This window comes from Astatotilapia calliptera, chromosome 8 (genome assembly GCF_900246225.1).
Source record: "Astatotilapia calliptera chromosome 8, fAstCal1.2, whole genome shotgun sequence".
Classification (NCBI taxonomy): Eukaryota; Metazoa; Chordata; class Actinopteri; order Cichliformes; family Cichlidae; genus Astatotilapia; species Astatotilapia calliptera.
Window position 1 is genome coordinate 14,382,394 of NC_039309.1, and position 26,121 is coordinate 14,408,514.

Genomic DNA, 26,121 nt, shown 5'->3' on the forward strand with positions numbered 1-26,121 from the left:
AACACGCGGAACCTGGGACAAAATCACCCAACGCACATCGAAACTGCATCTATGCTCGTGCTGATGCACGCTGTTCGTGCAATGCAGGAGTCCGTTTTTCCTTTTAATACATGGATACATTTTCACAACTAACACAGTCCGGCCATTGACTTTGAGTGACGTGGTCGAGATTATTTACTGTTAAACCACGTATAAATTAAATGTCACGGTATCCAAGTTGCAGGTGACACTCGGGACGGTAATGTGGGTTTATTCGGATCGTGACACGCTTCGTGGGTTCCCCGTGTTTGCTCATATTGAGGCAGAATTGGTTATAACTGTCACTATGGCAGTCTCCACTCGAGCTTCATTGTCAGGAAAGTTGCCAACACCTTCAAAGATTAGGGATTCTGATAGCGGGTCTTAAAATTGATCACACCGTTTCTGACAGGGGCCACGGATGAGTGGTCGCTGTATGACCAGGTGTGAGTCCAGCTGCACACGGGGGACCGCAGCCGAAACCAAAGTCCTTCAGTATAGGGCGCAGTGATGGCTTTCTTTTGTTCAGGAACTGGCGCATCAGACCACAGTCTATAACAGGTTGGACGTGTGGTTTTGCTCATGATAGTGAGGGTCTGGGGTGCCGATGCAAAGCAGCAAAAAATAGATCCCAGATAATGAACTTTGCAACAATTCTGCTACATTATTTCTCATTTTAATATCAGGTTTACTGTCCCTCCCTGCAACGCCATTTTGATTCCTATATGAAACTCACAGCCACAGGAGTAGTGCTCTCACTCGACTTTTGTGACGTGCTTATCCAAGTTATTGGGGACTAATTTTTGGATGGATACCAGTTTCTGTCCTCCTGCGCATCACACTAAATCTTGCACACATACACACACAAAAACCACGCCGACAACTAGGCAGCTTTTCACAGAGGAGGTCCTCCACTGTAGGCTACTGCAGGATTCTGCCCATTTTGGAGTACCCACTAAAGTACCCACTATTATAAAATTACATTTAGCTAGATTGCAATAATATCTCGCGTGCCTGTTTCTATATAAATATATATGAATGACATATAAATTATTTCTCTCCCTTGTTTATCCACCTGTGTGTTTATAGTGAGTTTAAGGACTGAGTGGGTTTTGTTTTGGGGGGCTTCTGGCGTGTGTGTTTCTCTGTTAACCACAGTCTGGGTGAGTTAGTGGGTTAGTGAGTGAGGAGGGATTGAATGGGTGAAAACGATCAGAGAGGGGAGGGGGCGTAGAGTGAATGAATGTGTGTGTGTGTGTGTGTTTTTCCCCCCTTTCATGTGGTACACATGGAGCTTAAGAGGGACGGAAAAGATGAAAGGATGAGTTATGAATGGATGAGTGTGTGTGTGTAGGAGGGTCCATATGAAATAGTATTTATACTCATATAGCACAAGTGCACGGGTGGCGTTGGTGGTGTAGGTAGGTGAAGGAGTGAATAATTGAGCTCAGGCGAGCTGGAGGGAACAAAAATATGAATGTGGTGTAAGTGAATGGAGGAGAATAATTGGGCTGTGCGTTGCGCGTGTACGCGTTTGACTGTATAAATACTCACTGTTGGTTTTATGATAATATGGACAACATCTCTATTGTTTGTGGCTCCTTTTCGGGGTCAGGAGTAACAAGAACAGCGTTCGCGTTTCGGCTTGTTTGATTGGAGTGGAGGGCTGACTCCGGGGCCGTTGTTTTTGTCACCGGTTGCTCGCAGTGACGCGTCATTGTTTTTGGCCGCTTGTGCCCCGTTTAGGAAGCGGTGCTGAAAAACAGCAGCCAAACACGGAGTTGTAGTCCAGTTAGACCACTCCCTGCGTTCACCGGCAGAGGGATGTCCTTCACACAGGCTGGACCTCCCGAGCCCCGCTCAGCGCGCAGCATCGAAGTAATTATCGGGGTAATGATATGTAACTTGACGAACGTGGCACTTTTATTAGGACCGTCGCGGAGGCGTTTCTGTTTCACAGGCGACTCATAATTAACAATTATCCGCTGATTGTCTGAATCCCTGCCACAATTATAGCCTGCTGTGGCCCCTTCCCCCCACCCCTCCCCTCAAGCATTAGAGTCTCAGTGGTGTGGGACAAGTGATTAAGTCGATTAATCAATTAGTTGCTCGAAAGGAAATAATTTTTGATTGATTAGTATTTTATGCAAACATGGGTTGGTTCCCCGGTATCTGCTTCTTTTTGTGTTTCACATTACAATAAACTAAACAAAAGAAGCTGTTGAGGTGGCTTTGGACTCTGTCGCTTAATTACTTCTCAGTTTTGTAATAGTTGCAGCCTTATGTAGGCGGCGCTGAGATGGTAGAGCGGGTTGTACACTAATCAGAAGGTTGGTGGTTTGATTCCTGGATCCTCTACATCACAGTATTATTGGCAAGATGCTTCAATGTATTTATTAGAGTGTGAGTATGTGTACATTAGGTTAAAAAAGAGAGATATGTTAGTGTTTAGAGTGTTCAAATAGAGTAAAGAGAAAAAAAACAGTCCATACATGCTGCCTGTGACCTTAAAAGATCCTGATGCCACTTTGGTGTTGACTGTGCATTTATGGGTCATGTGTGTCTGAGATTCGCCTTACATAATGTTTGACCCAGTGCTGGTGTAGTTGTCTAAAGTTGGAGAGAGTGGAGTCGGAGTTATGTTACATATGTATTTACAGAAGACAGCTACACCATCGCGTCACGTGTGTTAGCGTTCCCACTCTAAATTTATCTGATGCCAGTTTGTAATTTTAGCTGAAGTAAACAATCTCAAGTCTCGTCCTGTCGCTGGTCCAAAGCATTCTGGGTAACATCAGCCACCATTTTGCTTCTGAAGGCCTCATTGTGCTGCCTATCAGAGAAGTTGATCGGATGTCAGAGGGTCCAGAACTGCCCAGCAGACAATTACACTGTGTTACGTTTAAAAGAGCACTGCTTTAAATTCAGTATTTGTAAAACTGGTTTTATTACGGTCTCGTAAATACACCACACAAACAATTTCCCTCATTGTTTGAGCAGCATTGAGCATTGTTTGAGTAATTTGTCATATTTTACCTCATGTATATCTAGTGAGATTATCCTATGTGGAAGAGTTTCCAGTCAGTTACAGTAAAAGGACTGTTTTAAACTAAAATGTGTGACGGGAACATCTCTCTATGAATACATTTTGGAAGCGAGAGGGATGTAAAAGGCTCCAAATTTGTTTAGCTGCCAACAGTTAGTCTCAGAATCCATATCTACAACTATGATAATAAAACGGATGACTACACCACCTCTTAAACGGGAAGGTGGGAATCGCCAGACATCCCATGATACAAAATATCACAACACTCATCATATGATACGGCAGTTTTTAACATTTTGCAATAATTAGAAACGAGTATTGCAACAATTATAAAAATAATATTGCAAATTATGTCCGCAAAGTTAAACTCTGTCAGTATATGTCTTATCCAATAAAATCAATTTCTCTCAATTCAGTTATCACTTATTTATTTTAGCAAAATGAGATTGTTAAGTAAATCAACATTGTCATTAAAATTGGCCGTAAATGTTGCCATAAGACTGAGTCAGTCTATTAGTCTTTGCATGAATGCGGTCAAGTTGAAAATGACATGCAATCGGTTTCTGATAATACAGCAGTTAACTGTGTTAAATCGTCAAAATCACACATCTGTTGTTGTCCACACAGACTGAAATTTACATTTAACTGTTCCATTTGTGCTCAGCGGTCTTCCTGTACCACAGGAATATAACCAGTTGGTTGCCTCTAAAACTCTGGTTACAATTTCTTAACAAGAATGATTGGAATGAAGAGGCTAGGACCTCAAGATGGTGCGCTTATGAGCTTGATTTTTTTTTTTTACTTAATAAGGTAGATGCAAGTTATGAAAACTGGGCAGGACAGGGCTTAACAGTATACTGTATGTTTTATGATAAGGGAACTGGGTTTGGGATGAACTCTTGTTTGGTTGTTTATACTCAGTAAACGTGGATAAAGTGACCAAGCTATTATGTGGCATTTTGAGTCTGGCTCCCTATTAAAAAAATGTATATTTTTGGTAAATTCTAAATAATGATAATTTTTTTAAAAAAAGGAACATAACCAGAATATGCCAGAATCAGCTGGCAGCCTGTCCCCTCTAGTTGTGCTCATTGACGGGGACTCATTCAGACTAATGCCAACATGTCGGCAATTTGTCTGCATTTATAAATTAGACAAATTATTTATTATTTGCAAACCTTTGACAGTCTCTCTCTGAGTGATTGCAGTCAGTCCAAGTCAGACTAGTGCAGAAAGCTCCCCTCCCATCGGGCAGTATGAGCTGACTTGGTTGTATTTTAATATATTTAATAAAATATTGATATTTGGTGTCCTTGTATCGATATAGTACTGACAAACAAAATTTCAAAAGTTTTGTGAATATTTTTTCCCCATTCCTGCTAAACACTGAACAAAAACCAGAGCTGTTACCTGTCAAGATCATCTTTTCCACACAGTATGTCAATTGATGGTCTGTACCATGATCTGCATGTGAGCTAGTGTAACATTGCTTCCAGAATAACCTAAATATTAAACACAGATCCTTGTACACTGTATAATTTATCCATGCTAGAAAAGGGCAAATCGAGGCTGATACGAAATGAAGCGTGTTAATCTTTTAACACTTGCACCTTCCAATAAATCCACTTTACTTAAAATCTGCTGTTTTGCATTGCTTTATGATAGACTTGAATGCAGGCCAGCCATTTAACCAGCAGCACCCAGCAACACATTTTTGTTCTTCTGCAGGCTTTGTGCTTCAGCTTCTTTAAAAGTTCACCAGTTAAATCTTTCAAACTGCCAAGTCTGGGCTTTAGTCTGGCTGGTTTTATTTGAAAGAACCATTTGTGCCATGTTTAAGCACATAGTGGCAATATGGCAAGTCTCCAGAAGTAATCGGACACTTGGCTGACAAATGTGCGTTTGGTTCGCTGTGTGTCATTTCTGTGTTGGTTCACGCTGCTGTGGATCACAACTGCTGTACTGATTATCAGATCCTCTGTGGATCTATAAAATGTAAGCCCCTGGTAAGCCTTAGAAGCAAAAAAAACTGAGCGTAAATCACAAACATCCACAAAGAAATGAGAAGAGTTCATATGAAGCTGTTCTGTCAAACATGGTGGTGCTTCTTTCCTGGGTTGGGTTAATAAAGCTGACAATAGAAGTGGCCCAGTGGCATCTGCCTGCGATTTCACAGCTGATGGAAGCAACAAGATGAATTCTTAGATTAATCTAAACTCCCCCACTCACAGCCAAAGCAACCAAAGAGGTTTTTAGGATGAAATTGTGAAATATTTGGTCATTTTTACTTAATCTGGTTACATCAGGAAGTCTATCCGGAGCAAAAATCTGCCAAATCAAACATGCAGATCGACCTTCTGTGGAGCAGCCGAAAGTAGTTTGTTTTTGCTCACTTAAGGGAAATGGACTTATAGAGTTCTTTTCTACTCTACCTGAGCTCTTTATGCATGCACCCATTCACACACACTGTTTTCCACACCTAAGTGCTTTCTATCCAGCATTCACACTCTGATGAACACATCGGAGAGCAGATCAGGGTTCAGTATCTTGCCCAAGGATACTTTTGGCATTCAGGCTGGAGGAGCCAGGGATACACCCACAAATCTCCAATCAATATATGACCACCTCTAGCGTGTGTCAGCTTGGTGCATGCATAAGATGATTCTGTTTATGCTGTTTATGATGTGTCTCACTACTTTAGAAACCTTTGGCACTGTCTGTATGACAACTTGTCTGTCCTTCAGTTTGTGCTGAGAGTCAAATCTCTCAGGTTGATTTGAATTGTGATGCAGTAGAGGGCCCGAAGAGTGACAAAAATGTGCAACTGCCCAAATTGTTACTGTCTGGACTGTATATCATCATTTTATCCCTGTTCAGGCTCAAAATGCCAGTTATGGATCTGAGGTGGACATTGTTTAGTTCAACTGTCATTTACGCTGTCACAGCTTTCTGTGAGATTAGACCTTTACCACGGTGACGCTAGGCCTTGCTGAGAAAGTGAGAACAGCTTTTTGACACTGCAGTGGTTTTAATATTGTTGTCTTCAGGCCAGCTGGGTGTGTGTGCTCTCCGTCGAAGTCTAAGTGTGTATTCTGGTTTTGACAGCTGTGTCATCGCTTCGATGTCGGAGCAGGTGTCAACGGCCAAGTGCTGCGCTGACTGCTGCGCATCCGAATCAACAGAGGCCGTCAGTTCGCATCGCACCAAGAGGTTCTTTGTGAGCGTCTCTTCAAAAACGCCCTCTGTCATTTTGGTATGTAGAGTAGTTAACTATTTCCACAATGTCAGCTGTCAAACCACCTCTCGTATAACAGGCTGCTCACTGGACACAGTGTGTCAGAGCACCTGCGAGCTGTCAGTCACACCAGCAGAAGCTTTGGTGAGGGATTGTCAGCTGACAGTTGAAAGATTGTTTTGGGGTTTTTTAACTGAAGTGCTGAGTCATGATGTCAAGCAGCCATCTGGAGTTCTTTCAGTAAACTAAAGTTATCGTATTAAGGTGAGATGGCACAGGCAAAATCCTGTCCCATGCTACCTGAAAGAAATAGTTCCAATAATAAGTTTAAGTCTTTATCTGCAGTGAATGGGTCGTTTGGGCACTTTGCAAATTTGCAGTTGTATCAACAGTTCAGGCTGGTGGTGCTGTAATGGTGTGGGGGATATTTTCGTGCCCCTTACAACAAGCTGAGCATCATTTAAACATCACAGCACCTTGTTCAAACTACACCATGAAGAATTAAAGCAGTTCTATAGGTACAATCAGGTACTAGCAAGGTGTACTTAATAAAGTGGCCCACGAGTGTACACAGACTTTGTCAAATATACAAATGCAGCATTGGCAACTTGCATTTAAAAATCTAATTTCTGGCTGTGAATGTTTTACAGTCGGGTTTGTTTTTATGTCACCCAGAGCTCGACTAACAGAACTTTTTTCCCCTTAAAAATGGCAAAAATGTGCTTTTTCTGGCTTTTCCCATTTGTGGAAATCTGAAACAAGAATTTTGAGCAGTTGCTAATTTGCAACAAAACATTCAAAGAACTTACAATATAACAGGAAATGATTCTTACCTGGGGAAGAGCCAAAGTGATAACTGTTATTAAAAATGTAATTCGTCTGCAGTGTCTCTCTCTCTCTTTCTCAGTAGCAATAAAACTAAACCAGAGCAGCATTTAGTTTGTAATCAAACACTTATAGTGATATTTTGGTTATATGCTGTCACATCTGATTGACACTGGCACTCGTAAAGAATGCTGAATTTAGCTCTAATCCTGACTTTAGCCTTTGCCCCTTTAATACACTGGGACTTACAGTAGGTAGAGAACATGAGCAAAACAAGCTGCAGCAGCAGTCAGACACTAACTCTGAGCTGTGTAATGTGTGCCAGCTTCATTTTAATTCAACCTTTCTTTGGTTCGTCTGGGGTTGTTTTTGTTTTTGCGTTTTGGTCTTTCCCCCATTAGTTTCATGGTTTTATTTCAACATCTCCTATAAAAACTAAAATTTGATTGATTGTTTTTCGCTTTTCCCGTGCTACCAAAATATTTTGCAAACTGTTTTTCAAAAAATCTGGGAGAATACTTTTGCACATAGTGCAGTTCTGGTGTCTTGCGGTGCTGAGTTTTACCAACAGAGGGCAGCAGCATTTTAAACACAGGTTAGAAATTGTGTTATTTGGCATCTATCAACATAATCACTGACTTGAGGGGAATTCAAATTACAAAAACCGTGTCAGAAATTTCTGCTTGTGTCAGATGATGATGATGATGAAAGTAAATGGTTGAAAAAGAAAAAATAAATGCAGGCAGTAGAGACACTTGGGTTGTTTTGTTCATTTGCAGTTCTGCCCAGATGTTTTGTTTTATACCACCAATAATAATCAGTATTTAGTCTGATCACTGGTGGTTACGATTACGGAGGATACGGCTTTGTGGGGCATCTTTATGACCCCCCTCTTCTTCTTGTTCGCTGAAGACGGCTCTTTATGACTGATGGTCAGAGCGGTGCAGCACATTGAATAGAAATATTTACATCTGTAGGGCCTAAAACTTTAATCGCTGTACTTCATGTGTAAAACACATGAAAGCACGTGGAGGACAAGCTTGGATTCAGATGATGCAACTGCAGCCTTAAACAGCAGAGGTCTCTCCATGACTCCCAATCCTATCAATGAGAAGATCCTCGGAAAATCTGATTTTTACACCACATTTGTAGCACTGAAAACAAAATTTGGGTCTAATCTGCACTTCATGTTTTCGTGTGTGTGTGTGGGAGAGAGAGAAAGAGAATATTGTGAAGCTTAGAGTTGGCAGAGATCATAGAATATATAATACAGTCCTCTTTTTAGTAATTTTCCCCTCTGCTTTTCCTTCCCCCCTCCTCATTTCCCTCCAATTTCTGCCTCCTTCCTCTGACTCTCTCCTTCCTCTTCCCCTCCTCTTCTGTTTTATGTCCCCAAGAAATCTTCTAAGTAGAGCAGTTTGGATTAAAACTGTGTCATTCAGTGACCTGATTCATTTTTCTGCCATTTTTCTTTATTTTTTTTATCATGTGGGTGATTCCCTCTATTGCACAATACCTGCTGCTTGATATTCAGTGGCTTGAGTGTGAAGCCCCTCATCTATTTTAATCCTTGTGATTAGCGGAGGCTAACGGGTTATTAGAAAACCCCCTCCTGGAACAAGCCGTGTCCTTAATTTACAGAAGATTAGATTAGAAAACAATAGAGCAACACTTAAATGCTGAGATCAAGCACATTGGCAGCATGCTGAGCGTTCATTATATTGTGCAGACTGGATTATATTTGCACTCCAAAACAACTTTCAGACCAGCCACTCTCCCTGAGTTTATTGTCTCTTTTCTCTCAGTGAATTCACAAACTTTCTCTTCCCCCTGGTTGTTTTCCAGCAATGTTTCCCAGCGCGCACCAGACAGCGCTCCAGCTGAGCGTCCACACAGAAACATCCTCAGGTGTCGATGTGTCTCCTTCCCACTACTCCCCTTTCAACAAACCAGACAAATAAGATTTCACGAGGTAATTTCTTGTTATTGCTTTCTGCAGCGCGGTTTATACTCTTCATAGACGGGGCCAGGAATCGATGAGTCTGGCTGAGATGTTTTACTTTACTGAATATGAGGTACAGCGAGGTAAACAAAGGCTCAAGAGGTATAGTGTATCATCTTGAAGCAGTATGCAATATCGGGGCATTCACGGGGCTTTTGATTGACTGGAGTGTTTAAGCGTTTTGTGTGAAATGGTATACTAGGCATGACACATGACACATCATAACAAACATCTCCACAAAGGGAACAAAACAAAAGGCAAAACGGATTTTTCTGCCTCTTTTGTTTAACGGACGTCTTTCAAACACTGAGATGGCAAGTTGTTTGTTTTGGGGGGTTTAAGCGTTATTTTGTGAAATAGTGGCTCCTTAGAGTAATGAAACAAATACAAAAACATCATGACTGCGTGTACTCCAGCTTTTAACACAGTGTGTTTACAGGGTGAAGTGTAACTTTCAAACTGGTTGTAGATTCCTTACATATGAAGTTAAATTTAAACCTAAGGATCTGATCTCCAATAACTTCGTCTTCAGTTATGAAAACTCTAGATTTAGCCAATCAAACCTTGCTCGGTTGTGTTGTAAAAGAATTTACTCCACAGCAGACATGTGACAGCTGCCTCTTCCCAGATGCTGTGTTATTAAAGCCAAGTGCTTTAAAAAATATATAAAAAATCTGTGTAGAACCTCACATTGCTGCAACAATCAAAACTGCATCGTTAACAGAGCCTTATTTTCAGTCCAGACTGAGCAGCAGGTCTGAATATCAATTAGATTTAATAAAGATTGGAACAAAAGAATTAACAAAAGTCTTTTAAAGATTGTTTAAGACAAACAATGATTTTTTCCCCCACCCTGTTTAAAATGAATCCATAGTTTGGAGTCTCTGCTTTGTAAACAGACGTATCCAACTCTCGTGCTAATAATGCTAGTGCAGGCTGTGTACAATTAAGCACACTGAATTCAGACCTTTTAAGGCATTCATTTATAGCTTCATCTTACCGCACTTTCAGTGAAGGACAGCTATTCTCACAAACACCTGCCTTATGGACCTGCAGGTCGTTAAGCTGGTGAGGAAGAGTGTAGACTGGTGGTCTAATTAACGTGCATTTCTGCACTCCCTGAACGGCCTTGTTATTCTCTCCCCATTCTCACGCAGAGGCTACACCAGTGTTTTGTCTGCAGCTCTCAGGGCTTGTTAAAGAGGAGCAGGTCTGCCTGGGCTCATCCTGCCGTCTGCATCCATCCACCAGAGGTGAAGGGTTTAGTCGGGCTCGTTCAGTTGGCGATGCTTCAGGCAGCCGAAGACTGGACTTTCTTTGGGTCGACTAATGTCACTTGGTTTCGGTTTAATGGCAACAATGATGCTTGTTTGACCTTTGGTGGGGCCGTGAGCTTTGTTGGCATGTTATTTACACCGCTGAAAATGCTGTTTACTTGCATCAAGTGCCATTTTGTTCCATAGAGGGCATTTGACTTGACGTAGTGTGGCTCAATAGAGCGGTATGTGTTTAATTTTGGATTTCTATGCTAAGAAATCTCATGAAGACTACATTAAATTCATCTTTTGTGTTCAGTTTTCCAAAGTCTGGGCGTTTCTCTTAGGAGGGTTCTCTGCTGTTTTTCTTACCGCACCGGATATGTATTTTTTTACTTGTCTATCATTGTTTGATGGAAGTCCTTTGAGGTTACCAAGGCAACAGTTGAATCCAGGTTCACTTTGGCAGCTTTTTCAATCTGTCTCGCTCATTGCAGTTTGCAGATCCTCCAGCAGTGACCTCGTAATTAGCTCGGTCGTATTCAGGCTCACAACTACCGAGTATTGGAGACAAATTAATTCTTAACATTGATTAGTAGTCGAACAAAGAACGTCATGGCGTGACTTCAGTCTTTCCACGCAGGGAGGAAAAAAATGGAATCCTGTCATCTCCAAAGACTTGGAGGGTAATTATTAAGGTTTTGTTCAAACAGGAGTGTCAGACTGGCATAATGGGAGGTGACAAAGGGAAGGTCTGGGAGCTATGCCATATTCACTGTGGCCCAGGCCAAAACCATTAGAATAAATACGGCAGTTACTTATGGCTTTGTATAGCTCGCAGGCTCCATCTGACCCAATAAAGCACAAGACAATACTGTCCTTGTAATGAGGTATATATATATTTTATTTATTCCTTTCTCACATTGAAGAGAACTTATAAACCACTTTGCATCTATATGAAGAGAAAGGTCCAAACATGTGGTGCAATCACTGCAATCGTTTCAGCAAGCAGAGGGACTGTGAGTTACACAGAAGACATTAAACATCGCCGCCTCACCCATTATCTGTTAGCTGAAGCGGTCCCTGAGTCACAGCCTTGACACTGTGCTCCACTGGAGAGGGTTTAAAAAAATAAAATAAAACTAAGATTTACATTACACTGCCATTATCACCATTGTCCTGAGGAGGAGGGGTCACTGTGGATTTGTGCAGGAAGAAAACACCTTTTAAACAATCTCAAGAAAGGACTGACGCCCACCTGAGCGCTAACAACTTCAGCTATTTTTATGTTCTCCTCCCCGCAACCAGTCTCTTTATTACCTGTCAGGTGTTGTAGATTGAACCATTGTTCTGATATTACTTAATGAACAGTTATGGGTTCTGGGTCGGTGTTATTGTTGTTGTGGTATTCGTCTGAGCTCAGTGGACGATCAGTGAGCCAGCCAAGCTGTCTGATTCAATTTCATGTTTGTGTGCGTTGGAGGTGGGAGTCCGTTTGATCATTAGAGCAGTCCTTACAACGAGCTAATGTGTCAGAGATTATAATTAGAACGTAAAGGGCTGCAGAACAGCTAAGGTTTGATCAGTGGTATCAGTAGTTCTTTTTCCTTGTGATCCTTTATGCAACACATCTCGTGTGTGGCTGAAATTGACAGACACAACATGGATAGTATTTTACCATATGTCTGTGTATTAGTAGCTTTTGTCTTGTTTACACTGTGTGGTTTTGTGTATGTATGAATGTAACAGACCAGACATGTGTCTGTGTGTGTGCATGTGTGTGGGTGGGGGTGTCTGTAGCAGTAGTAAGCGCAAAGCCGCAGTGGAACCCATCCTCTCCTCCTTCCCCGAGACGCCTTACTTGTAGTGAGGAGAGGAGCCGCAGCCCCTGGCCACTCCTTCCCCTCCTGCAATTGGAAGCGAGAGGCCGCCTCCCTCCTCTGCCTCATTGGTATGCAGGCGGTGCAGTGTGTGTGTGTGTGTGTGTGTGTGTGTGTGTGTGTGTGTGTGTGTGTGTGTGTGTGTGTGTGTGTGAGTGTGAGAGAGAGAGAGAGGAGAGGGATGAGAGAGAGAGGGAGAGCAGGAGAGAGAGGTAGCAGTCAGTGCAATGGGATAGAGGAGAGCAAGAAGGAGGAGGAGAGTGAATGAGAGCTGCTGGATCTGCCTTGCCTTGCGTGCCTGCCTGTCGTCTGCTGAAGCTGGGTTTACCACCGCGCCACGCTGTACTGACACGGAGCAGAGTCACAGTCCATTTGCACCACCCGACGAGCACTCAGCACCCCCGTTTATCACCCCGGCGACGCCACTAGCAAGAAAACCCAGGGACCATTAACAGGAAAAGGGGGGGGGGAAACACGGCAGTAACGAAACGGCCTGACGCTACTATTTAGGCACCAGCGGCTACCTAACCGTATCTCCCCCCTCCACCTTCTCCCATCTTTTCCAACCAGACCACCACTCCTCTCTCTCGCTCCTCCCTATGCCCTTGTCCTCGGCGGCTCCTCTCACCTCCCTGGCCAGTATATGGATAGAAGCTCCCTGTTTCAGCTCATACAAGAGCAGGTAAGCAAGGAAGCAGCGGCAGAGGTTTCTATGGTTACAGGATCCCGGCCACCTCGCCGTCTACCCAGGGACTGAGACATGGAGGCTGTGCTGAGAACTGATGTTGGGATTGATAGCAGGGACTGTGCGTGCACGGGCACAAATGAAAGCATCTCGGAGCGATGTTGGCCACAAGAATGTGAGGTCAGATCTTGAGCCACAGCAGGAGGCAGACCATCGTGTCACGGTCTATAGAAGGAATTCTGAAGGAGATGTGTGTGCTGATGGATGGATACTGAATATACTAAATGCATGGATGCTTGGATAGACAGATCGCTGTGTTCTCTAAATGAAGGATGGTTTTTAGTCTTTTGGTCAACTGTAAATGCTGCAGCAATCCTTCTGCATGTCTATGGTTGTGTTTGTTTTTCCTGCAGTTTAGGTTGAGTTGCTGCACTTGCCACACACCCGATATTAACACCCGAGGGTTTTGAGTTTGCAGGATTATTTAACATTTTATTTCTGAGACAGTGAGACAGTTTCCCTGAAGCCCTGGTTTTATATAAATATATATGTCATTTTTTCCCCTTTAAGGCCAAATAACAGTGTCTGTTTTTAAACTTTTCCATCTTTCTTTTTTTTTTGTCCCCAGCCATGTTGGAGGTTCTTGCCAAGTTGAAACACAGGGTTTGTGACTATATTTAGGCTAGTGAAAAATGTGCCTCTTGACATCTGTCTTCAAGCCAAGCTGCCATATTTACTCTTCAGTCATATTTATCTTTGGTCTGCCATCTCCAAATTTACCAAAACCAAAATGGTTTAAACCAAAAAAAGCGTGTGCACGCTTGGGTTGGGCTGCTTGAAGGCAGACGTTCAACTGGATTTTGATGTCTGTTTTTTAACTAGCATGTCTTCTGTTTTTAATGAGAACCCGGCCCACTGGGGGCGTTCACTGATTGTCAGGGTGTATGGACAGTCATTATGTCCAAGAAGGAAGAAATTGATTGTGTGCTGCAGAGTCTAGGCGGGTCACGAGTGGCTCATCTGCAACATATTGACTCAAGGGACTGCAAACATGTTCACATTAAAGTGCTTACACAGTAAACTGCCTCGCAGACACACACATCTAGACTTTGTACTTAGGATGCGTGTGCGTTTGTGATTGCGTTTTTTATGAATGCGTGTGGTTTTTAAAGTAATTGGAAAAAGCCCGTGTGGGTTATTTGAAAAGATGCAGTGTGGTGGCACCGGTGAGTCATGCGCTGTATACGCGATTTAAGATTAAATACATTAGTGATTTAGCCACAGTTCATATTCCTTCACAGATACTTTGCAGTGTGAGGCTGACTAATCTCTGTCAATATCCATTTTCAGTGTAACAGGTCTTTAGCCGGGGGACAAAGCCAATATTTCCACACTGTAAATTACTAGTTGTTTTATTGATTTGGGGGTTTTTTGTTTTTTGTTTTTGCTTGGACCAGTATTTGCATACAGTCAGTTTGCAAGGCCACAGCTGAGCAGTTCTGTTAAGCTCAAGTCTAGACCAAAATCATTCACACTGGCTGACGACAGGCTTTCTCCACCTTTGGGACTCCATGCGGCGGCCTTTGATTTGGAAAAGGTCTCTCTAATTAAACTAAAATGAGGTGAAATCTGCCAACAGCATTTGGACGGAGAGCAGGAAAGCTTGGTTTTTTTTGTTTTTTTACAAAGCCTTCTGCCTGCCTAAACATCGAGCACTTTCCTCCCTCATCTTTATCCAGGAAAATGTTTTGCTGAACATGCCTCATGTTGATGCAGCTCTGCCCTCCAGATTTCTCTTGTCACATTCACTGGAGGCTTTCCACAACAACAGCAATATCCTGCCAGCTTCTAAGCAAATCTACAAGTGCACCTGGAGATCAAGTGCTTCTCTCAAGGGTATTTTAACTGTAGTCGGATGTAAAGGGAGATGATCATGCAGTCACTGTCGCCTCTTAGTTTTTCCGCTGTCTAACATGCCGAATCTGCCGTCTTTTACTTTTAAAGAAAAATAGATTTGGATATAATTTGAATGCTATTTCCCTTCGTTTTAGAGTGATGCATTTATCAGACAATCAAGTCAACGGGCAAATAAAAGGTATATGTTGGAGGGATAGGTCCAAACCAGGAATGTTGTAATTATGCATCATTCATTTCACTGCTGCTGGAAAACTGAGGCAAACTTGGCCTGATAGATCCTCAGATCGAGCATCTTTTAGTTGTTGTAGAGTTTAAGCATTTGGGAGTTTCAGTGAAGTCTTCCGAAACCACTATAGGTGGAGACTTGACGTCTTATGCATATGTGAGGACTGCAGGTCTGAAGAGAGGGGTTGTTGCGGGTCTGTCAGACTGAACCACGTGAAAATGCTGCAGGGGGAGAAGAAGGCGAGCGAAACCGTAGAAACATGAGTTTATTAGTCTTTGTCTGCAGGAGGTTGTAGTGCTGAGCGTGGGCTATTTTTGGCCTATGCAGCCTCACACATAAACGCATGCTTACGGTGGCCTTTCTATTCTAGTGTCCCTGATAAGGTAACTTGATGGTTGGCAGCATTCAGCCGCGAAAGCATTCAGGTCTAATCGTATTTAGATCTCACCCATAAGGCCTTGGGGTTCTGAATGCTTTTCTGACACATTTCTGTCCACCACTCTTTTTTTCTTCTTCTTTGTATTCAGCTGTATTTGAAATTGAAATTCCCTGTGTTTGCATTGTCTTAACATGAGAAAGTGGAGTCCGATGACCGTTTGGGCGCGATTTAGATCTTAGGCCTGTGACGTCGCAGCACTAGAGCGGTAAAGTTTAACAACACGCTGATATTAATAGCACAGCAGAACAAGCATTGTGATAATTACGGAGTCGGTGGCCCAGTTGTTGGTGAACACCAGTGCATCCCGAGGGCAGCAGAGACAATTCAGAGGGTTTTGTTGTTTTTTTAATCTGATGTCATGCAAATACGCTTTGCCCTGTAAATGCCACAGCAGCGTTCAAGCTTGGTGCTCTTGTTCACAGACACCAAAGTGGACTGTCTTTTTTTTGGCTCCGTGCCACAGGGTTAGCATTGTGTCACTGAGTGTGTACCAGGGAGCCACGCCAGCAGTGCTGCTTCGTTCCTGTTAGTTAGGCGTTACTGAAACCACTATCCTTCCAATGACTAAATGCTATTTATCAAGCAACCATTCATTTAGTACTTGTAGCTACTGTGCATAGCCTGTATGTAAAAGATGGACACGTCCATAAAGACACTGGTTACTTAAGTCACATTATGAAACTACAAATATGACTAGTGTGGGGCTAATTAGACTTAGAAACTAATTTGTTCAAATCTGCTCGATAGAGACTTGTAAATCCACTCTTGAAAGTGTTTTTCTTTATCCTGCTTTTTGACAATAATTTATAAAATGAAGATCATGCAGTATTTTGTAAAACTTGAGACAACAAACTCATCAGGAAAGTGTCTTCTTAGGTCACAGACCAGGGGAGCAAGGGGTTGTTTTCTCTTAAAGTTTATACTACTGAACACATTTTGAAAACTAAAAGCGGTATTCATCAGGAAATAGAATCCTTGTTGTGCTTTTCATTGTCAGATCCACAGTCCAAAATTAAGAGCTTTTGTGTACTTTAATCAATCAGTCATCAGTATTGTTGTTGAATAATTTTCTTTAGATCAAAGAGCCCAAAAAGCAGTAAAGATTAAAGTGGATGGATACAAGCTGTAGACAGTTTAATCATCTCTGCTTTCTGCCCTTGATAATGTCACTGCAGTGTTAGCTACAGCTCCATTAGTGCTACAGAGCAACTGTCAGTGTCAGTTCCGCATGTAAGATTATACACCAGTTTTACACAGCATTTAAACCGGCTGCCCTATTGTATTCGTCCCTCTTGTAACCCCTAAACAGCTCTGGATGCAGACCCTCTGGAGGGTGTCCTTCAGTGTCTGACACTGGGACGTTAATAGAAGATCCTCTGGGTTGTGAAGATGAGCATCCATGAATCAGGCTCTGAACGTGACAAAGTAACGTCCACGTGAATGCCAGGTCTCGAGGTTTTCACAACAAAATGATCAATGTTAATTCACGTCATCTGTCAGTGGTTTTAATGTTATGGCCGAACCATGTTTCAGCACTGCCGTCTGTATCCGTGTCACAGCTGGGGGTTTGTGGTTTGTCCCTGTTCTCGAGGGTTTGCCCTCGAGTTCCTGTGGAACAGACAGATAAATCAGTCTTTGGCTGGGGTCAGTCAGTCGCTGTGCTGAAGGTAACGGAGGTCCCAGGGGTTAACACTGAGATCATTTCCCTGCAGTCAGCACTCTTCTCCTCTCTACCCTCCGCATGTATACATTTTCATCCTGTGTCTTGTCCACCTCCTCACACTTGCTCTTGAGGCAGCTCGATTCGGTTGATCCGTCTGCCTCGACACCATCATAATTTCCCGCTCCGCCTCCCTTTACATCTACACCCAGAGTTCATCGTAGCACCGCCTCATTCTTATCTCGTTGGTCTCTTTCTTATCCATCTTCATTTTTATTTTCACTTCCTGCCGTCTTTTCCCTTTTTTACAGCCTTTTTCTCTCTCGCCCCCTCTCTGTTGTGTCTTTCCTTTGCCTCTCGAATGCCAATATGTTTGTAGGGGTAAATGCAAGAAAGGGATGACACGCAGGCAAACCACGTAACCATGGCAACGCATGCAGCTTGTCAAAGTGTCGCCCTCACCAGTGTCGCCCTCACCAGTGTTGGATCGCTTCAATAACTGCTTCCCTCTCAGTGCTTTTCCCTCCTTCTTCCAAACCCTTTCTTCCCTCTGTTTCTCTGCCCCGCTCCCTTGTTCATGCACGTCAACAGCCTGTCCAAGGGAGGGGGGAAAAAGAAAAAAATCAGGCCCTCCCTCTTGCCAACACTCATTTATCTCACTGTGCCTCATCTTGGTAATTGATAACCCTAATTGGCTACAAGAACCAGTCCTCCACCTTCGTGTATCCTCTGCAGACAGTCTCCCCTATGTGACGTTCTTCCTGAATAAGGTCATACCATGGAGGGAGAAGTACCTGTGCAGTATGACAGCTCAGTGTCAACACTTGTGGTTTGTGTAAATGTGCACAGCCATATACAGCGTGCCTGTGCACTTCTGCTGTATGTGTAGGGTAGTGATGTGCTGACATATGGAGGCTGACAGTAATCAGACGTCCCCAGTGTGGCTCTCTGTTCCCCCTGTCAGCCCGGGCTGAGCCGGGAGCACATTAGAATCTGATCTATCTCTCCTCTGTGGCAAAAGGATGCAGAGCACTGGAGTGTGTCACAGCCTTCTTATAGGAAAGAGAAGTAGAGGACTCACTGCCAGACCGCTGGGTTAGCCAGACGTGCACAGACGGCAGTGAGGCATTTTTACTTTCAGTCCCGTCTCCTTTCTGGCGCTCTCCCCCCTCTTGTTTCATACCTTCTCGTCCTTCAACTTTAATCTCGCCATTTTCCATTTTCTTTCATTTCATCAACCCGCCAACCACCCACCTACCTCTTCCATTTTTCACCTCTTGCCTCCTTGCTGTCACCCCCTCCCCCCTCTATATCTCGGTACACTACACATCAACACTGAAGAGAACTGTGCTGCTGCGCTCGGTTCTTCTGTTTTAACAAACATCCGTGGAACGCAGAGTTAAGGAGATTACCTAAAAATAAACAGGGGGGCTGTGTTGTTCCTATTTTGGTTCATTTGTGTCCACAAATTTGGTAATATGTTCATTCCAGTCTGCCATGGGAGTGCTGGCTATCACATTCACAGTCAATATGTGATGTGTAAACAGTCATCAGTCAAACATAAATGTAAATTTAGTAAGTTTATGTGAGTACAAACACTTTGTTGAGGGTATAAGATTTATTTTTTCCTGGTGATGAGTTATTTAGTGGTTGTAGAGTATTAACAATATCCCTTCACTACATCACGTAGCAGTAGAAAACACTCATCCTAATTAAATCATTAAAACTTACTATGAACTTCCTGCTTTCACTAACGCTCTCCCAGATGACTAAAAAGTGTCCAGGGAGTGAAAATCTGAAATGCACACTCTCACACCAATGCATTCCCTGATTCATGTTCTTTGCTCCTTCGTTGAGCAGTAAAGCCTTTAGCTTTGAACTTCCTGCAGTAGAGACCGACACAGTGTCGGTGCAGATCACGTCCAGACTAAGGCAGCTTTTAGATCAGATCCTTCTCATGGACTTGTGATACGACCAACAATGATCCAGCATGACTGACTACATCCTGACGCAACATCTGAAAAGCTCACCTCACCCCCCCTCCCTTCCTGGGGCGACAAAAGGCCGTCGGTATGCTCTCCAGAACCTAATGAGGCACTGTTAGCATTCAGGAAACAGTCAAAAGAGAAGCAGCAAGGACTCTTCCCATGCGGTCTCTTTGTGCTGCTTCGGTTTGTCCTCGGGCACAGTCTCACAAACACAGATGCACTAAGGAGAGCGGGCATGAGAAATTAACGCTCCATCACTAAAAAGAGAAGAAAATGAAGTAGTGCTGTATGTTATGCTGGAGAAAAAAAAGGGGCGGGGGGGGGGAGACCCCACATTACATAAACCAAGCATAGACACACACCCTATACTTTACAAGCCATTTTTAACCTGGTGCTATTTCAAACAAAAACACTCAGATGATTTTATGAGATTCTCCTGCTTAAATCAATTACAAGGAGCAGCTCGGGCATACAGACATCAGCAGTAATAACCCACGGGGCTGTGGGTCTTTGTGAGTGGCGATTATAAAAAAAACACACTGACTGTGAGTCGCAAATGTGGCCAAAAACAGACTCGTGTGGAGACACCCACACAGGAATAAAGACTGAAAAGTTGGTCAGGATTTTTTTTTGGTTTTGATTTGTTTTTCGTGTTTTTAGGAAACCTAGAATGACAAACTCGCCCTTCTCTTGTTGCTGCTTTCAACAGCCTAACATGTTGGGTTTCAATGGATTTGCTCCTTTTATGAGGTTTAAAGTGTCTTTTAAAGACATCATATAAGCATCAGCTTAATGAAATCTGGTGTCAAGCCCCGAATAGACTCTGTTGTGACTGTAAATACTGGTACACCCCAGCTGTCTATTACTTGATGTGTTCTCCCAGAGGGCAGACTGACACCTGCTTATTAAAAAATAAAGATGCATAATAGTGCATTGTAGCGGCTGCCTTGCGGTTTTTACTCCAAGGGCTTTGTTTTTGTCTTTTTATTTATTTTCAGCTGGACCCAGAGAACACCGGTTTCATTGCAGTGGAGAACTTTACCAGTTTGGTGGAGCACCATGAGCTGCAGCTGGACCCATCCAAGCTGGACATGCTGTTAGCCCTCGTCCAGAGCAATGAAGACGGGCAGGTGTGCTACCAGGAGCTCATCGAGTTGGTGAGTGGAAACCGCGAGCGCACGTGCACGGGCGCAAATAGCGATGCGAGTTGGGAGTTGCTTTGTATCCCGCTGCGCACAACAACACGCACACAAACATCCCACCTTTTTTTTCCTCTTTTTGTTGGATTTCAGAAAGGTTACAGAATTGATTCAGACAGAGCCGGCGAGCTCTGCAGTGGCGAAAATTGACTCGACCATTTAGGTCGTTGTCCTCCAAAAGAAGGATCAATCTTTCCAGTTAATGTGTCGGTAAATCCAGACACTTAACCTCACAAGCCGGCAACAGCAAGTGCGGGAAACACCCACACCGAGCTGGCAGAGCACCGTGTCGAAGCAATAGATTCTGTTTATTATAACACATATATACTGAAACACACTAATACTGTAAGGAGTAACATATTAAACGCAATATGGCTGAATAGTGTTGTTTTTCCAATATTCCAGATACATCTCATGGTTTAATTTGAACCGTTTTCTAATGTTTGACTCCCTGATGAGTGATTATGTGCCAGAAAGTGTTCTATAAGCTGATGTGAGGACAGTCTGTGTGCAGTCATCTCTTAACCACAGCCACAGATGACTTAATGTGAAGCATGCATTCCTTTTAATTCATTCCCTGCTCTTCTTTTTGCAGTTACAAATTCATGTAGAGCTTTATATCTGAAAGCCTGAGTCTCTCCAAGCCCACAGATGAGCACCTGCTTTTGGCTCCTGGTGCTGTAGGGTGTAAGCATAGTGATTAATTCAAGGCAGTGCAATTCCTGGGATGTTTTCTCTTCCTTAAGCTCATTTTCCCCCGCTCCTGCTTTCTTTTTCTGTTTATCTCTTTTTCTGTGTGTGTGTGCCTCTATGCATGCTTCTGTGTTTGCATGTTGTGCTCCCTATGATTTGTAGCAAAGGCCACATGAGGCCATTCAATTTGGAGCTGGTCCCATTTCTGAGGTCTGTGCCACTACAGACTGTAGAGGTGCTGCTCCCACAGAACAGCCTCTCTTTCGCAACCATTGTTGAAGTGTGGGTTGTTTTTTTTCCGTATCCTTCTCATCTTGTTGCATCTCATCTGAATCCTCCCCTTCTGAGTCCATGCAATATTGCCTCCCCTTCATTATGAACCTGTCTCCTTGAGCACTCGGATCTCATTTCCTTCTCTTTTTCTTGTGAACATATGTTCTGCAAAGGAAAGAGGTTAAAAAAAAAAAAAAAAACACAGCCTCGCCTCCAACATCATCAGGGAGACACTTTTAAAATTGCCCATCAGCCAAATGCAAATTGCATTCGATTAGTAGCCGGCATTGGTAGTAGTCGGCACCAATCTAAGGTAATTTGAGAGCACCCATGTCTCACACAGATATCGACCCCCAGGTCTGTTTTTTAAAGATTCGTCTGATTCGCACATGTGAACGCGAACAATACCCACGCTGTTGTGCACATGCGTGCAATTTGCATATATGCAAACATTTTCAAGAAGTTTATTATTAATTGATGCAGCCTCCCACTTCCTTGCTGTCTGTCTCACCGCCTCCCCTCTCCCTGATGTGCACAGACACACACAGACACACTGCAGGCAGACTCTCATTCATACACATGAGCCCTGTGTGTGCAGCTTTGCTGAGTAATTTAGAGGATATTTGAATGTTGATGCGAATCTGGCCTCTCATCGTGCAGCACGTGACGCGTGAGCTCTGCAGACAGAGTGCAGAGCGTAATATGACATTTTCATCCGGATCATGGGCGAATACCTTGGGCCTTCTTTCCCCTCCTCGCTCTGCGTGGCTCTCACCTCATTGGCTTCTTCGCTCTCTGAAGATTGGATTTAGTCCAGTTCTCCCTTAGCTTATTTATTTATTTTGCTTGCTTCTTTTCACATAACTGTATCTGAAGCAGATTTGTAAGTGATACTCCACAGTGTATAACAGATGACAGTCGTGTTGTCATTTGGAAGGTTCAGTGCTGCTACAGTGTTATAGCCGCTGCCTGAAGTCTGGTGTCTGTATTGATTTTGTGGTCTGGCCTCTGTGGAAAATGTAACACCCCTGCACATTATTAAAATGGACATAGCAAGATGCATTGTGTGTCTGTGTGTGTGTGTGTGTGTGTGTGTATTCTCAATCTGTGCCTTTTCAGCTCACAAGCTGGTGAGATTTCTCTCTGTTGTGTCTCTTAGCGGCTGTGTTCAACATTTTTCTTTTTTTTCCTGATTTGTTGTTCTACATTCGCTCCGTGAGTTTTGCAGCCGTGAATTCACACTGCCTCGCTCGACCTCAGTGGGTGTAAATGTGTTTTGAATCACACCGTTAGGCAACAGCTTCTCTGGTGTCTGCGCGAGACCGTGCGCGCTCGCACTAGTACAAGACAAGCCTCGCGCGTCGTTCACGTTCGAGTCATCTTTCATGCAGGGCGATCCGAGCCAGAGAACTCCATCAGTTCAGCCAGAGGGGTGAATAAGTAACGCTCTGCTAAAGCCTCTCTTGGGGAACTGTGCATACACTCACGCACGCCTGCACACACACACTCGTACATACACGAAAGACTAGTGGTCTGTGTCTGACTGCTAATCAGTGCAGACTTCTGCACAAGGAAACCAATAGATATTTTCAAGCAGCTCCACAGTAAAACGCAGACATTTGATCAATTCAGAAGGCTAAAAGACACCTGAGGTTTCAAAGGTCATACATTAGGGGTTTGGAGGGGATGAAAGTGTGAAAGATGAGCATGGGTTTAAGAACTCGGGGAAAAAGGATTTCACCGGGAAGTCTGATGTATTCCTATCCTATGTTTAATTTCACCTATTGAGCCCTCTGATGCTATCATGTTCCAGCTATGTAGCTGAAGAAGTGTGTCACCGCTCTCCTTCGGGTGGTAATTTGGCTAATGTTCGAAAGAGATACAAAATGGCAGCCATGGTTAATTACATGGGTGAAGTGTGTGCTTCAGAGATTATAGCAGGGGTTTCTCTGTGTTCAGGTTGAAGGATTTTTAGGACTTCGCCTTTTCCTGTTTTCATTTTTATCCTTTTGCCCAGATGTTGCGCTAATATTCTCCGGTCCCTCAGGAGGTGATGTTGGGGAAACACTTTTGAATTTGAATAAATATTAAATGTCTTAAACTGAGCGTTTGAGAGTCAAAAGTCTAGTTAAAGTTTCATTCTGGAAGTAGGCGATTACAGCATTTTTAAAGTTTCCAAGGTCTCCCAAGTCACAGTGCTCACGGGGCATCTCTCTCCTGGGACACAGATGCTACCTATCAGCATCCCACTGCACGCTGAACTCCAGTTGAAGCTTTGTGTTGGAGATGGGTTCCCAACTAAAAGTAATGCACTTTGCCTAAGTGTCCTGGAGTAAAGGCTTTTTTTCTTTTTGGAGTTTTAGCGCTGCAACTATTAAGCCATGAAGGAGGGTTGTGGCCGCAAACTGCTGAGAGGGAAAGGGGGAAAAAAGAAAAAAGGTGGACTCTGATTTTTTTAAAAGGATTTGAGTAAGAAAGAACCTGAGTATCTGGGTCAGGGTAGAATCAGCGAGGCTGAGATCCGCAGTGATTTAGAGGCTGCTGCGAGAGAGCACGACAGAGTGAGAGAGAGTAAAGGAGAAGGGTGCTTTTGGCCCTTTGGATGACTCGCAAATTAGATGGTAAATGCAAACAGTGACGCTGTTAGCCTGGTGATGGTGAATCTGTAGCACTGTTAACTGGCACAGCCTTCGATTCTTTCGGCATCGATAACTGATTTATCGCAGGAGGAAGGAAAGTGGGCATAATCAGAATCATTTATGGATTGTTTTGCAGCTGCAATGCAGACATCTGGATGGCCTTTAAGATGCTTTTTCCCCCCCAAATTGTTATTGCTAATTAGTATTGAGCTGCATGGTATTGACCATGTGGTGTGGCTAATTAATCCATCAAGAACGATTGACTCGAGCTGAGAGCAGCACGTACAACCTGCAGCCACCATGAGGCACACACTGCTGTCAGTCTGCTCCAATCAGCCATCCCTAAAGGAGAATACTGCCTTTATATGTGTTTGTGCTCTTTGCCTCTCCATCACTTATTTCCTAGCAGACTGTGCCCCATCAGGGAACTGATGCACACCTCAGAGATTTTCCCTTACAGCGCTATACTGATGTCATGTGAATTAATTTTTTCCTCCCTGTGCACTTTGCTTTTTCACTCCTCAAGTTTTGACTTTTGACGTTTATGTGTGTGTGTGTGTTATTGTCTGGTTGCCGTCTCTCTCCTGTCGTCACATCAAAAGACTGCTAATGCTCACTTTAGTGTTGGCAGTCCTGCATGTCAGAGAAGGTGAGGCAGAGTGACAGCCGTGCTTAACCGTGCCTTCAGGGAACAACTTTTCACTCAGGCAATATGAATGGGAGAGAATACAGTAGCAATGCAGAAAGAGGCAGTAGGTGCTGTCACTGAGCCAGATTAAATAAGCTGTGATCTTATTTGGAAAAGAAGCCAGTCCCATTTTCTTTGTTTAAACTGTACATTCAGTTATATTAAGACATCTCACCTTTCGCTGTCCACTGGTGGCCTCAGAAAAATCTGTTAATCAAACTCACGCAGACAGGCATCTGATCTCCCCGTCTTATGTTTCCCATCTCTGCCTTCTAATGTCCCCATGCTCCTTTTGCTCCGCTTCCACTTCCTGCCTCAAGTATTGTATAATTGCATTTTCCAGGCCTGATTTCCATACTAAATATGCAACCCTCCGTCTGTGGGAGAGCCAGCAGCCCAGCTCGACATCGTTCTGGTTATCGCTTTGCAACAGGCCCTTACACCCTCGCTGTACAACCACCAGTATCATAATTACCCACAGTTAGGATAGTTACCACATCCTGCTCTGTTAGCTTCCAAAAGGGATTAGCACTTTTTTTACCCCCCGATTTTTGCCTGAGCAATTTCTTGAAGAGGAGGGAAGAAACAGTCGCCGCTATTTGCATTTCTTCATTATTTGTTCATCTACATTTACAGATTTTGTCTTCTAGCATGTTTAGCTCATTAGCTTTTATAGATATTGACCCACAATTTCTTCCACTGTGGCTCCTGCTGTGTCTATGTATAATGAGTGTACAAGCAGCAGGGCCTGGCTAATGAATTACTGATGTTGTACCTTTAATGGTGGGTTGTACTTCCTGCAGGTCCCCTGAAGAGGTTCTGTTACACTTCACATGAAGCTGCCATGTTTGTCTAAAGTTACTGTTACGTGAAACCTGTACGTACAGTAAGGTTTTCTGTTGTAGCTGCTGCCTTCTTACTCTCTCTAGAGTCTCGTTTCGTCATACATTATGAGGCGAGTCTGCCAGCTCGCCTCATATGTTTTAGCTACACCAGAGATTTCCACCATCATCATAGCTGTGACTTATGCGTGCTCATTTTCTATTAGGAAATACAGATATTGAATCTAAAGTGCCCCTGCTGTGGATAGCCGGTCAGGCAGTATTTTCAGTGGTAACTCTGGTGGAAAAGAACTCTGTGTTGTTATCCTAGCAGTTCTCTGGCTCGGCTGTCAAAATCGTGGCATTAGGATAGTTTTCATCCTAAGCCTCTATTAAATAACTTATCAAGAGCTGGTGCTGTCAGCCTGCAAGCTTCTGCACAGGCCCTGCTCACTAAGCAAACCTGGAGCCCATGATTAAAATGAAGACATACAAACACACATGTACAAATGCCCTCTTTCTTTCCATGCAATAGTTCCTTTCAACTAAGATTTGCTTTTCAAGAGCGGACACACTTCAACAACATATTATTACAATGCCTGAGGAGTAATTGATCTAGCCAGCAGTCAGG

The 26,121-nt window shown here is 43.4% G+C and overlaps 1 protein-coding gene across 5 annotated transcripts in view; it reads left to right on the forward strand.

The window, feature by feature from the left end:
* Window positions 1–26,121, forward strand: part of rhbdl1 (rhomboid, veinlet-like 1 (Drosophila)) — a 64,810-nt gene that overhangs the window by 2,877 nt on the left and 35,812 nt on the right. Inside the window, exons 2-3 of one of the 5 annotated variants that reach the window (XM_026178801.1) lie at window positions 8,970–9,096; window positions 20,176–20,334. In XM_026178801.1, coding sequence (XP_026034586.1) covers window positions 8,970–9,096; window positions 20,176–20,334 — 286 coding nt within the window. Of the gene's footprint in view, window positions 1–8,969; window positions 9,097–12,485; window positions 13,128–13,522; window positions 14,844–19,203; window positions 19,260–20,175; window positions 20,335–26,121 lie in introns of those variants that run through there. The other 4 variants (XM_026178803.1, XM_026178804.1, XM_026178802.1 and 1 more) reach the window with 4 other exon arrangements.